General features: G+C 40.0%; 1 protein-coding gene across 2 annotated transcripts in view; it reads right to left on the bottom strand.

Moving 5' to 3' along the window:
• Kdm1a (lysine demethylase 1A) overlaps window positions 1-12,784 on the bottom strand; it is a 51,279-nt gene that overhangs the window by 37,607 nt on the left and 888 nt on the right. For both annotated transcript variants that reach the window (XM_057784168.1, XM_057784169.1), the window contains exon 2: window positions 6,441-6,606. In XM_057784168.1, coding sequence (XP_057640151.1) covers window positions 6,441-6,606 — 166 coding nt within the window. The remainder of the gene's footprint in view (window positions 1-6,440; window positions 6,607-12,784) is intronic.

Raw genomic sequence — 12,784 nt, 5'->3', positions numbered from 1 at the left:
TGTTAGATCAAGTGAATAAGGAACTACTGCGAGAATGTCCCTATTACTTTTTTGTTTTGTTTTTCTAGACAGGGTTTCTCTGTATAGCCCTGGCTTTCTTGGAACTGGCTCTGTGAACCAGGCTGCCCTCAGACTCAGAGATTCACTGCAGGTCTTGCCAGAGCAGAAGGAGCCTTTATCTCCAGCTTCTTGAATGTTTTTTTGTTGTGTTTTGTTTTGTTTTGCTGGCCTGGAATTCAAAGAGATCTGACCTGCACCTTACTCTGGGTGCTGGGATTAAAAGGCGTGGATCACCCTCCAGTTCTGATGGAGGAAATGATGATCTGTCTATGTGTTACTCTCACTGGTTAATAAAGAAACTGCCTTGGCATTTTGATAGGGCAGGATTTAGATAGGTGGAGTAGACAGAATAGAATGCTGGGAAGAAGGGAAGTGAGGTCAGATGCGATGGAGCCAGCAGCCAGGTCAGACATGCTAAATCTTTCCCGGTAAGCCACCACTTCATGGTGCTACACAGATTATTAGAAATGGGTTAAGCAAGATGTGAGAATTAGCCAATAAGAGGCTGAAACTAATGGGCCAGGCAGTGTTTAAAAGAAGGCAATTTGCGTGTTGTTATTTTGGGTGTAAAGCTAGCCATGCGGGAGCCGGGCAGGATGAAAAACAGGCCTGCCCGCAGCCCACTACACAGTTCTGTTTTACTTTTTAAAAATTTTGCCTCTGACTTATATACCAATCCTATACTCTACACTTTTCTTTCAAGTCTCTCTAGAGTTTTGTTTTAGTTTTTTTCTTTTTCTTTAAAAAAATATTTATTTATTTATTTATTATGTATACAATATTCTGTCTGTGTGTATGTCTGCAGGCCAGAAGAGGGCACCAGACCTCATTACAGATGGTTGTGAGCCACCATGTGGTTGCCGGGAATTGAACTCAGGAAGAGCAGGCAATGCTCTTAACCGCTGAGCCATCTCTCCAGCCCTTTCTTTCTTTTTTTAGGACTGGGTCTTTCTACATAGTTCTGGCTGTCCTAGAACTTGCTATTGTAGACCAGGTAGGTTAATACCAGGTCATCACACCAGGCTTGCACAGATAGCAAGATATTTATCCAATGAGCCATCTCATTGGCCTGTTTTCTCCTTTTCTGTTAAAGAAAACCAGCTGATTGTGATGATATATACCTACAATTCTAGCCAGAGGCAAGAGGGTCACAAGTACAACCTTAGACTCAACAAAGTAAGTCCATAACGAGCTTGGGCTACATGAGGTCCTATTACTAACCAAGTAGGAAATCAGTTGCCAGCTCTTTTCCAGGGCCAGGGAGATGGTTCACTGGGTAACGGCACTGGCTGCCAAGTCTAACAATCTAAGTTTAATACCTGAACCTACATGGTAGAAGGTAAGAACTGACTTCCACAAACTATCCTCTGAAACACACACTAACACAAAATATGCCTTTTAGTTTTTTGTTACACTGAATAATCAATCAAATGTTTATCAATTTTTGTCATATATTTTCATTATAACAGCTTTATGATCCAATGTCACTGGAATTAAATTTTTCTATTCATACCTTTTCTATATTTATTTTGGATTATTCAGTATTTTTACTAATACAGGTTGTGTATACTTTTAATTTATTTTCTGGGTGCATGTATGTATAATCCAACTGTTCTCCTTCCTTTCTTCCATTTTCTTTGGGGGGAGGGGGAGGCTCATCACTTTGCAGCCCTGACTAGCCTTAAATTCACTGAGATCCACCTGGCTTCACCTTCCAGAGTGCTGGTATTAAAGGTATCCATCAATATGCCCAGTAGTCTTCACCTAATTTTTTGTCTCACTGAACCTGAACTTGCTGATTCATCTAGACTGCTGGCAAGCCCCAAGAATCCTCCTGTCTTTGCTCCCTAGTGCTGGAATAAAGACATAAACCATTGTACCTGGGCAGTTTGGGACCTGAACTCAGGTCCTCATGTTTGCAAGGCAAGCACTTTACTAACTGATCCATCTGCCTAGCTCCTGGATATTCTTTTATGTGAATTTTATTTTAGAGGGTTTTTCTGTTTGTTTGTTTTAAGTTTTTTTTTTTTTTTTTTTTGTTCTTTGGGGAGGGGCAGCGCTGGAGAGCAAACCCAGGGCCTTATGTTATGTTAAGCAAGTGCTCTACCACTGAACTACACTTCCAAACCAAACTGAATTTTTAAGAAACTTTTAAGCCCACAGTTTAATACAAGGGCCCCCAAATTATTTAAAGCACACAAAAATTTTGTTATACCAATTATCACATAAGTTAATTTTGCTAATTTAACAGCTTTTCCACCCAAACACATACATTCCCAAAGTACAAAAGAACTGACTATACTGCAAAGAGCTCTTCATCTGGCTTAAAAAAGAATGTACGTAAGATAAAATAATTCTTCTCATATTTAACAGGTAGATTATAACTGCTAATCCACTAACCATGTCTAATAAAACTAACCTGAGAATTGAGCAGTGGTTTAAGTGGCGCCCCTGTGAAAACAGCTCACACACTCGCTCATTGACTTGAAGAAGCCTTGAAAAAGCATCTAGTGGCCTATTTTAAATGTGCTTTTGCTTATTATTTTGAAGTTAAATGTCTCAAGCTATGTACAACAAAGCTACTTATTACTCAAAACAGAATATTATGTTCCTAAAGCAGAGTACTCTACTGTAAATGTAAAGTCAGCAACTAGTAAGGCAGTAGGACGGGGACAAGTGATGCTTCTGTATACAAAAGGCTTAGCAGCAGCAGAGCAATTAACAGGGTAAAGCCTGAGCAATGTCAAGGAATGATCTGAAGTACACGAGACAAGCTGAGTCAAGCTCCAAATAAAGTATATTTCTACAAGAAGATCCTTCAACCAAGGAGCTGAACCTCTGAAGATCAACTGAATGAGTCGTCTATCACAGAAGCTCCACCACTAACCAATACATGCAACCCAAATGCACTTTGTTCCCAATCAGGCCACAAGACTTAAAAAAAACAAAAACAAAAGCAAAAACAAAGTTTAATGAGGTGCTATTTTGTTTGGGCTCTAACAAAGTTTGCCTGAAGATCAGAGGGCGAAGCTAGCCACTAGTTAACAAAAGAGGTCTAGAGGTCTGAACAGACAGGAAGCAATATGGCTGGGCAGAGAGAGGCATATAAGGCGAGAGGAGACAGGAGCTCAACCCTTTTTTGGCTGAGGAGAGGGTAAGAGTTGGCTGTGTCTTGCTCCTTTGTCTCTGACCTTTCAGCAAGCTTTATTTATTAGAACACAAACAAAATATCAATAGTTTAATCTTCACAGAAAAGATACTAGGAAATTAAACAAAACCATCATTTGTTAAACCAAATAAACATGGACATTTCGAGAAAACAAAATAGGTTTAAATATAAACAATAGTTAATATTTAAAAATCTGTATTTACCCATATGATTTTAATAGGACTACAATGTCACAGTGCACTGTCAAAAAACTGAAGAGGGGGGCAATGTTTAAATCCAAATAGAGACCTTCCTCCCAATAAATTAAATTCAACAACATGAAACAAATAAAACACCTCTATTTTCATTTTTAAAAATTAACTGAGGGCTGGATGCAGTATCACTTAGCATGAGAAAGGCACCCACTACAATCAACTCTCATCACACTTTTCTCTATTCAATGTCCATCTCTCTCAATGCTTTTAGTCCCCTCCACAGACTGACTTTTCTACAACAAATAGCTCAGTACTACCCTCATCCTCTAATTGACCTCTGGGCGAGACTGGGAAGCACTGGTGAATAACTTGTACAACTCACATCTGGATAGCTGCAGGCCCTGGGTTCGATCCCAATTCCGCAAAAAAAAAAAAAAAAAAAAAAAAAAAGAATTTAGGTACTTCCTCCAACCAGATTATCAGTCAAGTAAGGCTCTCTACAATATGGCTCCAATCTGCCTTACAGTTTCCTTATTCAATTCTCATCTAAAGGAATTTCTCCAATCAAATCATTTGATAAATCTCTGGAACACCTTGGGGCTTTTATAAATAACAAAGCCCCCCCCCTTAACACTTTAGAAAACAAAGCAAAATTTTGTTAACAAATTTAAAAGAATAAAATTAAGCAAGCAACACTTGGAACATTTTAGACAGCTTCTAGTTGTTTTCTTAACTCAAACCCTAATTTATATAGAAGCACTGAACTGTAAAGACAGTAAAGACAGTGCCTCCAAAACCCAAATCCCTTCAAGACATTTTTGCAGAACCAGTGCCTCATATTTATGTAATAAAACTCTTATAAAAACAAAAACACAAAAACCAAGACTTGGTTTACATTTTTAAAGGACAAAGAAAGTGTATCTTAAGTTGGTACCTAAAATAAATCATATCTACTGGGACCACAGAATATCACACCAAAAAAATAACCTCTGACATATCAGATCATCACTGTACAATACTTAAGAACTCTTAAGTTGAGGATCTGTAGTCTCACGAGAATAGCAGGCATTTCAATAGCAAGTGCCCAGCAAATAGAGGAAAAAGATAAGACTCAAAAAGACTGTATTAGAAGGAGTAAAAAGAAGAGAGGGAGACTCAGACTGAACAAAGAAAGCTAAATACAAGATTTGGGAAAGACATGAAGAAATTGTGATACTGAGAAGGTGCTGCTTTAGTATAGAGAAGGCTCTGCTGCCTCAAGTTGCATGTGTAAAAGTAAGGCACAGACTAGAAGCCTTCAAATAAGGAGTTGCCTGGTAACTATTTTAAGAAAGTCTTAGGAAAACCCCTGGATACTGGGATGAATTTAATTTAGAATTGAATCTTTCTCTTTTTCAAAAAATATTTTTATAATATTTTATTTCAACTGTACATTATTTCTTTTTTTTCTTTTTTTTTTTTTTTTTTGGTTTTTCGAGATAGGGTTTCTCTGTGGTTTTGGAGCCTGTCCTGGAACTAGCTCTTGTAGACCAGGCTGGTCTCGAACTCACAGAGATCCGCCTGCCTCTGCCTCCCAAGTGCTGGGATTAAAGGCGTGCGCCACCACCGCCCGGCTGTACATTATTTCTAAGAGCTTTAGTCAGAATTTAAGCTCTAAACCTAAATTTACATTAACAACTGACTTTTAATACTCTCAAGTGGAGTATCAGCATTAATAGTAGACTTTTAAAAAAAATGCTTTACAAACACACCAAAGAGGAGAAACACCCTGGATAAAAAATAAAAAGATGCTAGGTCAAAAGCTAGAAGTTGTCAGAATTGAGTTTTAATCTGGCTAACTCTGAAAGTAACACAAGAAAAAGCAGATGGGGCCTGAAATAGGCACCCTATTTTAAAGGTACGGGAGTAAAAGAACTAGTCAAGTGTGGGGCAGGCAGCTAATAGAAATTTAAAGTCATTTCAAGGAGAGGAATGCTATAATTTTTCAAAGTCAAAATGAGCTAATGAAATGTTATTCAGGGCAGAAAACACAAAGTACTAATTAAGACTCTTGTTTCACACTGGCTCTCCAAAACAAACCAGAACTGGTTAGGATAGCCTCGGAAAGAGAGGACTCAAGCCTGACAACATTTGCGAGTTTTTTTAAAGGTTATCTGAAGCTTGTACAATATAAATTCCAATAATCTTTTCATGGTATAAGAAAGTTTATGTGAGACCAGAGTCTTCTCTTCATTGTTTTTTCTTTTTTGTCTGAGTTTGTGCAGATGCACATGTGTTAGTGTGTATAAAGATGCCAGAGTTCAACGGTGCCTGTCTTCTTTAATCATGGTCTCATTTTTTGAGTCTCACTGACCCTGGAGCTGGCAGATTCAGCTAGGCTAACTGGCCAACAAACCTCAGTGATCACCGTGTCTCTATCTCCTCAGCACTCAGCTTTACAAAGGTGTTGGGGATTGAACTCAGGTTCTGGGACTTGCCCAGCAAGCACTTAACTGACTGAACATCTCCACCAGCCCCACAGTCTTGTCTTATATCATTCCTTTGGCTCAATAAATAAAAATTACAAGATCTTAGGCCCGGTCCTTTTAACTTCAGAATGTTTTTGTATGTTCATGGGGAAAAAAACTTTTTACTAACAAGTATATGTAAATAAAAACAAAGACAACAACACTGAAAAACCAAAACTTTAAGCTGTTGCTGAGAAGACTGGCTCTGTGGGTTTGACATTCTGTGTTTTCTCTAACCATTTATTTTCTCCTAATTCTAACCAACATACATTGCTATATTATCTATCGCCTTCCCTTCATTTTCTGATATACACAAAAAATTATCAGCAACACTAGGTACACATGTGCACATATATACATGTATACACAACATGAAGACACAGTAAGAGCCCCAGAATCAGAATGTAAGTCAAAGATGAAGACATAAACAACACCGCAAGATATGAACAACAAAACAACTGATTCTTATTTCTAAGATAAAACAAACCATGGTTGGTCGTTACAACTCACCAGATGGCTCCTCTGGTTCACTTTCATTTTCTTCCTCAGGTGGGGCTTGAGGAGGTGGAGGGGGAAGCTTCTTTTCCTTCTCTGCTTTGGCATTTCTCTCTTCTTCTGAATAATACTCATCTTCTGAGAGATTGGCCAAACTTTCATCCATCTCTCTGTATTCAACCTAAGTGGAAATTATACCAGAAAAAAACTAAATACAATGAGAATCAATCAGGGACTCTATTTGGAACCATTAATGAAAATTAATTGATTTCAAACTTCACAAGGATCAAGCGAACTTATAATAGTTATTAAAGAGGGCTGGAGAGATGGCTCAGAGGTTAAGAGCACTAGCTACACTTCCAAATTCCCAGCAACCACATGGTGGCCCACAACCATCCATAATCAAATATGGTGCCCTCTTCTGGCCTGCAGGTACATATACAGGCAGACCACTGTATACTTAATAAATAAATAAATCATCTTAAATAAATAAATAAATAAATCTTTTAAAAAAAATAGTTATTAAAGACAAAAAGCCAGGGGCTGGAGAGATGGCTCAGTGGTTAAGAGCACTGACTGTTCTTCCAGAGGACCTGGGTTCAATTCCCAGCACCCACATGGCAGCTCACAACTGTCTGAAGATCTAGTTCCAGGGGATCTGACATCTTCATACCAACGCACATAAAATAAAGTTTAATAAAGACAAAAAGCCTCAAGAAAGAATATGTGTCAGTTCAGGTTTACACCAATCTGTAACTTACATCATTATACTGGTCACACATCTAACTCAAGCTCTCTTCCAAGTTTTTTTAAATGTGCTCACATACTAAAGTTTCAACTAAAATAGCCTTCAGCCCAAAATACAGTTAACTAGTGAGCCAGATATGGTGGCATATGCCTATACTTTGAGCACCCTGATGACTTTTAATTTCAAGGCTAATCAACCTGAGCTACACAGGCTGGTTATTCCATGGGCAGCCTAAATAAAGATGTCTTAGAATATCACACATTGTGGATGTAGCTTAGGCATTAGTTTCTCTTCCAACTGTGTTTTTTTCCTGCTTTTTGCTATTATTTGCCTCTTTAAATTGACAAATACTGAGAACAGATGGCCCAGCCTTGTAGTGATATAAATAAAGTTTGCCTGAAGATCTGAGTGCAGAGCTAAGCCACTAAAGGCCAGGGAGTGGTGGCATTTAATCACAGGACTCAGGAGACAGAGGCAGAGGGATCTCTGTGAGTTCAATCAAGGCCACCCTGGGCTACAGGAGATTAAATCTGTTTAAAAGAGAGACAGAGCTCACACAAAGGTGATCCCAACACTTGGGATCCCACACATTTAATCCCAGCACTAGGGAGGTAGAGACAGGAGGTAGAGGCTGGGTAGAGAGAGAAAAATATAAGGTAGGAGGAGACAGGATTTCAATGCAGTCTGAGGTTTGGTGGAAACAATTGGAGTCTAAGGTGCAGCTGAGGAGGCAATCTGAAGACAGGATTGCTCCTTCCGTCTGAGCATTGGTAGAAGTAAAAGGTCTCTCTAGTGGCTGGCTGCACTGCTTCTCTGATATCTCAGCTTTCACCCCTAGTATCTAACTCTCAGATTTTATTATTAAGAACATTTAGAAATCATGCTACAAAGCCTAGTTTGTTAGATCTACTGTCAGGCCCAGGCGTTGATCCTGCCATCTTCAGTAACACCTTTACAAAACTCCAACCTAATTTTTATTATATAAAAACATGCTATTTTAAAAGAGGCGCCCCCATACTAGACAAATCTCAAAGCAACAAAACACTGCTATACTGTCTGTATATATCGCAAAACTCTTAAAGCAAAGCCTATCTACACTGGCCTCAGCTTCCTTTTTAAAAACTTCTATGGGGTGTATATGTACAGGTGTATGTACTCCTGCACATTCTAAGGCCAAAGGAGAAAACTGGGTGTCCTGTTCTATTACTTTCTGCTTTATTCCCTTGAGACAGGGTCTCTCACTGAACCAACAGCTTGGCTAGCAGTCAATAAACCTCAGAGAGCCTCCTTTCCCACTTCCCCCACAATGCTGGCCAGCAGGGCCACACTCATCAGCTTGCCTTTTACTCCTTAAATGGATATCCACCCACTGAAGCTATGGTTCACACTAGTTCTCAAGTGTGGCTGTGAATGCGTAAAATTTCTCACCTCTTTGTTATTGCTACTTTTTTTGTACTTTATTTTTTTTTGCTGTGGGTGCTTTACATCCAAGTGTTTCTGTGCACCACATGCATACAGTGTCCACACAGAACAGAAAAGAGCATTGAATCCCAGGGAACTGGAATTACAGATGATTGTAAGCCACGACGCGGGTTCTGGGAATCAAATCCAGGTCCTCTGGAAGAACAGTCAGTGCTCTTAACCACTGAGTCATCTCTTGATTCTAACTGTCCCCAAAATAAACACAAATGTCATATTTCTTTTGAAAGTTTAAGATCTGATCAAGGCTGGGAAGATGGCTCCTGGGATAAAAGCACAAATAGTAAACAGAAATGAAGACCAGAGACCCCAGCACTCACATAAAAGGTTGCCAGGAGTGGTGGCCCACATATAATTCCAGTAATCAGGATATACAGCGCATCCTTGGAGTAAAATAGACAGAGTCATATCTGTCTATTTTGGGGTTCAGTCAGAAACCCTGACTCAGTAAACAAAGTGGACAGAGATAAAGGGGAGACATTCTATATCAACCCCAGCCTCCTCATGCACACAAACATGAGCACAGAAGCATGATACATATATGCACATAAAGAAAAAAAATCTAATCGAGATGGAAAAACAGGAATTAAGTCCAAGAGAATTACAAAGATAATGGCTTAGTAAAAATCAGAAACAGGACAATCTTGGGGGTTCACAGTCATCTAGTCAAATCAGTGAGCTCCAGGCTCAAAGAAAGAGAAAGATCCTAGATTAAAAATAGTTCAGAGAAATGACTGAGGAGGACAACTGATATCAACCTCTTCCTCTGTATAATCATAAATACACATTCACCCGAATGCACAGACATGTATACAAAAGCATGCACACGCGCTCGAATGCACATGTGTTTATGGGGTTTTGGTTTTTTAAAAGAATTTAATAAAGTAGTTCCACAATTCATATTAAAAGAACAAAATCAACGTGATCTTGAAAAAGAACAAAGCTGAAGAGATCACACATCTTGATTTCAAAAATCTTTTTCAAAACCACAGTAACTAGAAAAGTGTGGCATATGGATAGAAAACTACATCAATGGGACAAAATGACGGGACCAGAAAGGTATTCCTAAGATGGTCACACTGGGGGCAGAAGATCAAGGCAAATACATAAACTGAACCTCATCAAAGTTTAAAACATTTGAAACTAAAAATATAAATCTTGCTATAAAACAATTTTTGAAGATAGATTTATTTATTTATTATGTGTACAGTATTCTCAGTATTTTGCCTGCATGTATGCCTGCAGGCCAGAAGAGGGTACCAGATTTCATTACAGATGGGTGTGAGCCACCATGTGGTTGCTGGGAATTGAACTCAGGACCTTTGGAAGAGCAGGCAGTACTATTAACCGCTGAGCCATCTCTCCAGCCCAAATGTGTAGCCCAGGCTGGCCTCGAACTCGTGATCCTCCTGCCTCTGCCTCCTTCAGTGAGCCCTACTGGCGTGTGCCACCACAACCAGCTATCAAGCAATTTAAAACTTCATTTAAGGGGGCTAGAGAGATGGCTCAGAGGTTAAGAGCACTGATTGTTCTTCCAGAGGTCCTGAGTTAAATTCCCAGCAACCACATGGTGGCTCACAACCATCTGTAATGAAATTTGGTGCCCTCTTCTGGCCTGCAGGCGTACATGTAGACAGAAAACTGTAAACAAAATACATAAATCTTAAAAAAAAAATCCATTTAAAAAAATGAGGGGGGCCGGGCAGTGGTGGCGCACGCCTTTAATCCCAACACTCGGGAGGCAGAGGCAGGCGGATCTCCGTGAGTTCGAGACCAGCCTGGTCTACAAGAGCTAGTTCCAGGACAGGCTCCAAAACCACAGAGAAACCCTGTCTAGAAAAAAAAAAAAAAAAAAAAAGAGGGGGGGCTGGAGAGATGGCTCAGTGGTTAAGAGCAGTGAGTGGCTGTTCTTCCAGAGGACCTGGGTTCAATTCCCAGCACCCACACGACAGTTTACAACTGTCTGTAACTCCAGTTCCTGAGGATCTGATATGATAAAGTGAAACAAATCATTTTTAAAAAATGAGTCAAGAATGTGACTAGGTAGAGGTGGGGATGTAGCTCAGTTGGTAGAGTGCCCAGTGCCGAATAAAACTGGGTGAAAGTGACACACACCAGTAATCACAGCACTGTACTAAGTGGAGGCGGGTGTATCAGAAACTCAAGGTCATCCTCAACAACTACTGAGTGAGTTTAAGAGCCTCAGTTGCTCTAAAAAATAAAATAAAAAAAAAATCTCACAAATGGCAAAAAAAAAAAAAGGAAAAAAAAAACAGCTCTTGGGAAGCAGAGACAACCAGATATTTGTTAGTTTGAGGCCAGGCTGGTCTACAGAGTAAGTTCCAGGACAGCGAGGACTATACAAAGAAACCTTGTCTTGGGGCTGGAGAGATGGCTCAGTGGTTAAGAGCATTGCCTGCTCTTTCAAAGGTCCTGAGTTCAATTTCCGGCAACCACATGGTGGCTCACCCCATCTGTAATGAGGTCTGGTGCCCTCTTCTGGCCTGCAGACATACACACAAACTATTGTATACATAATAAATAAATATTAAAAAAAAAAAGAAACCCTGTCTTGAAAAACAAAACAAAAAAAAAAAATCAAACCTCAACCATGTTCAACATTAGCCATTAAGGAAATGCTTGCCAAACTACAATGAGATACCATTTCAGATCTACAAAGATGTCTACAGTAAGACAGACAATGCAGAAAATGAACCCACACACATTGCTGATAAAAGGTGAAACTGTAGACACGACTTTAGAAAACCATTTAGTAGCATTTCCTCACAAAAGTGAATTCACACCTGACCCAGCAATTATAATCCAGGTGTTACGAGACTTGAAAATGTATGCTCACATGCTACACATACACATACTATTCATAGCTAAATCATACAGAACAGCAAAAAAAAAAAAAAAGACGATCCCCCTCAATGTCCAAATGAATAAATATGGCAAACCCATACTAATGGCAAAAGTAAAGGGCCACATATCCTGAGACTCCATACAGAATGTTCAGAACAGGCAACTCCATATAATCAGCAAATAGACTAGTGGCTGCCAAGGGGCTGGAGGTAGGGTGCGAGAAAAGACAGCTTCCAAACAGGTGTCCTTGGGAAACAGAGAAACCAGAGAAAATGTTCTAAACTGAATATGGTGCTGATTCTGTCTCATGAATACATATTTTAAAAAACAACATTGGCACGTAAATTACCTCAAATCTGTTTCTGGTCACACCTTCAACTGAATTGATAAAAACAAAACAAAAACCCAAACAAAAACAAATGCAGGCAGTCACTTGGGAGGTTGACGCAAGACATCCCAAATCCAAGCCCTGTCGAGGCCATAAAATAAACTCAGGGCTAATTCGGGCAACTTAGCTTCAAGACAAAAAGGGGATCTAGAGCAGCGGTAGAGACCCTGTCTAGCACAAGCAATTCCCTAGTACAGCAGGAGAAAACAACGTGTAAGGAGAGGTTACGACTTTATTTAACACGTATCTATTTTGCAGGGCTGTGGACAGAAACCCCGGGCCTCAAACACGCCATCCAGGTACATCCCTAGACCACATCATGTACTCAATATATACCCACACGTATTCCTAGTCTCCCCTATTGGATTAAGAACTCGGCAGAAAACGCCAAAGTCCGTGCAGTAAAAAAAGCCACACCGAAGCTTGGCAATGTAACTGCCCCCAGGTGGTTCTTCGTTTCAATCACAAACGACACCTTGTCAAAACACCAAACTTTTCACCTGTAAACCTCAGTTTACTCATTCTTAAAACGCAACACCCGTTCAGTGGTGTTTGGGGGAAAACACACACACACACACACACACGAAAACGTTGGCCGCGTGCCAATTGCACCATCTGGCGCAGAGGTGTGAGACAGAGGTTATCTGTGTATAGCGTTGGATTTGATGCCAAATCTTTATCTTTGCATTTGCACCGTGACCAACTGGTACGAGCATTCCTCGTCCGCTTCCACGTCTGCAAAAGTCTACCCGAGGCCCCGAGACAGCGTGTGTCGCCGAGCCTGAGAACCTCGGTTCGACTCCTGAGCATGGTGGAAGGACAAAAACCAACTCAGGCGAGCTATGAGCTCCACTCGAGCCCTGACAATAATTAAATTTA

The sequence above is a fragment of the Chionomys nivalis genome, chromosome 11 (assembly GCF_950005125.1).
Source record: "Chionomys nivalis chromosome 11, mChiNiv1.1, whole genome shotgun sequence".
NCBI lineage: Eukaryota > Metazoa > Chordata > Mammalia > Rodentia > Cricetidae > Chionomys > Chionomys nivalis.
Note: the sequence above shows the minus strand (reverse complement) of the source record. Positions and strands in the feature narration are given on the sequence as shown.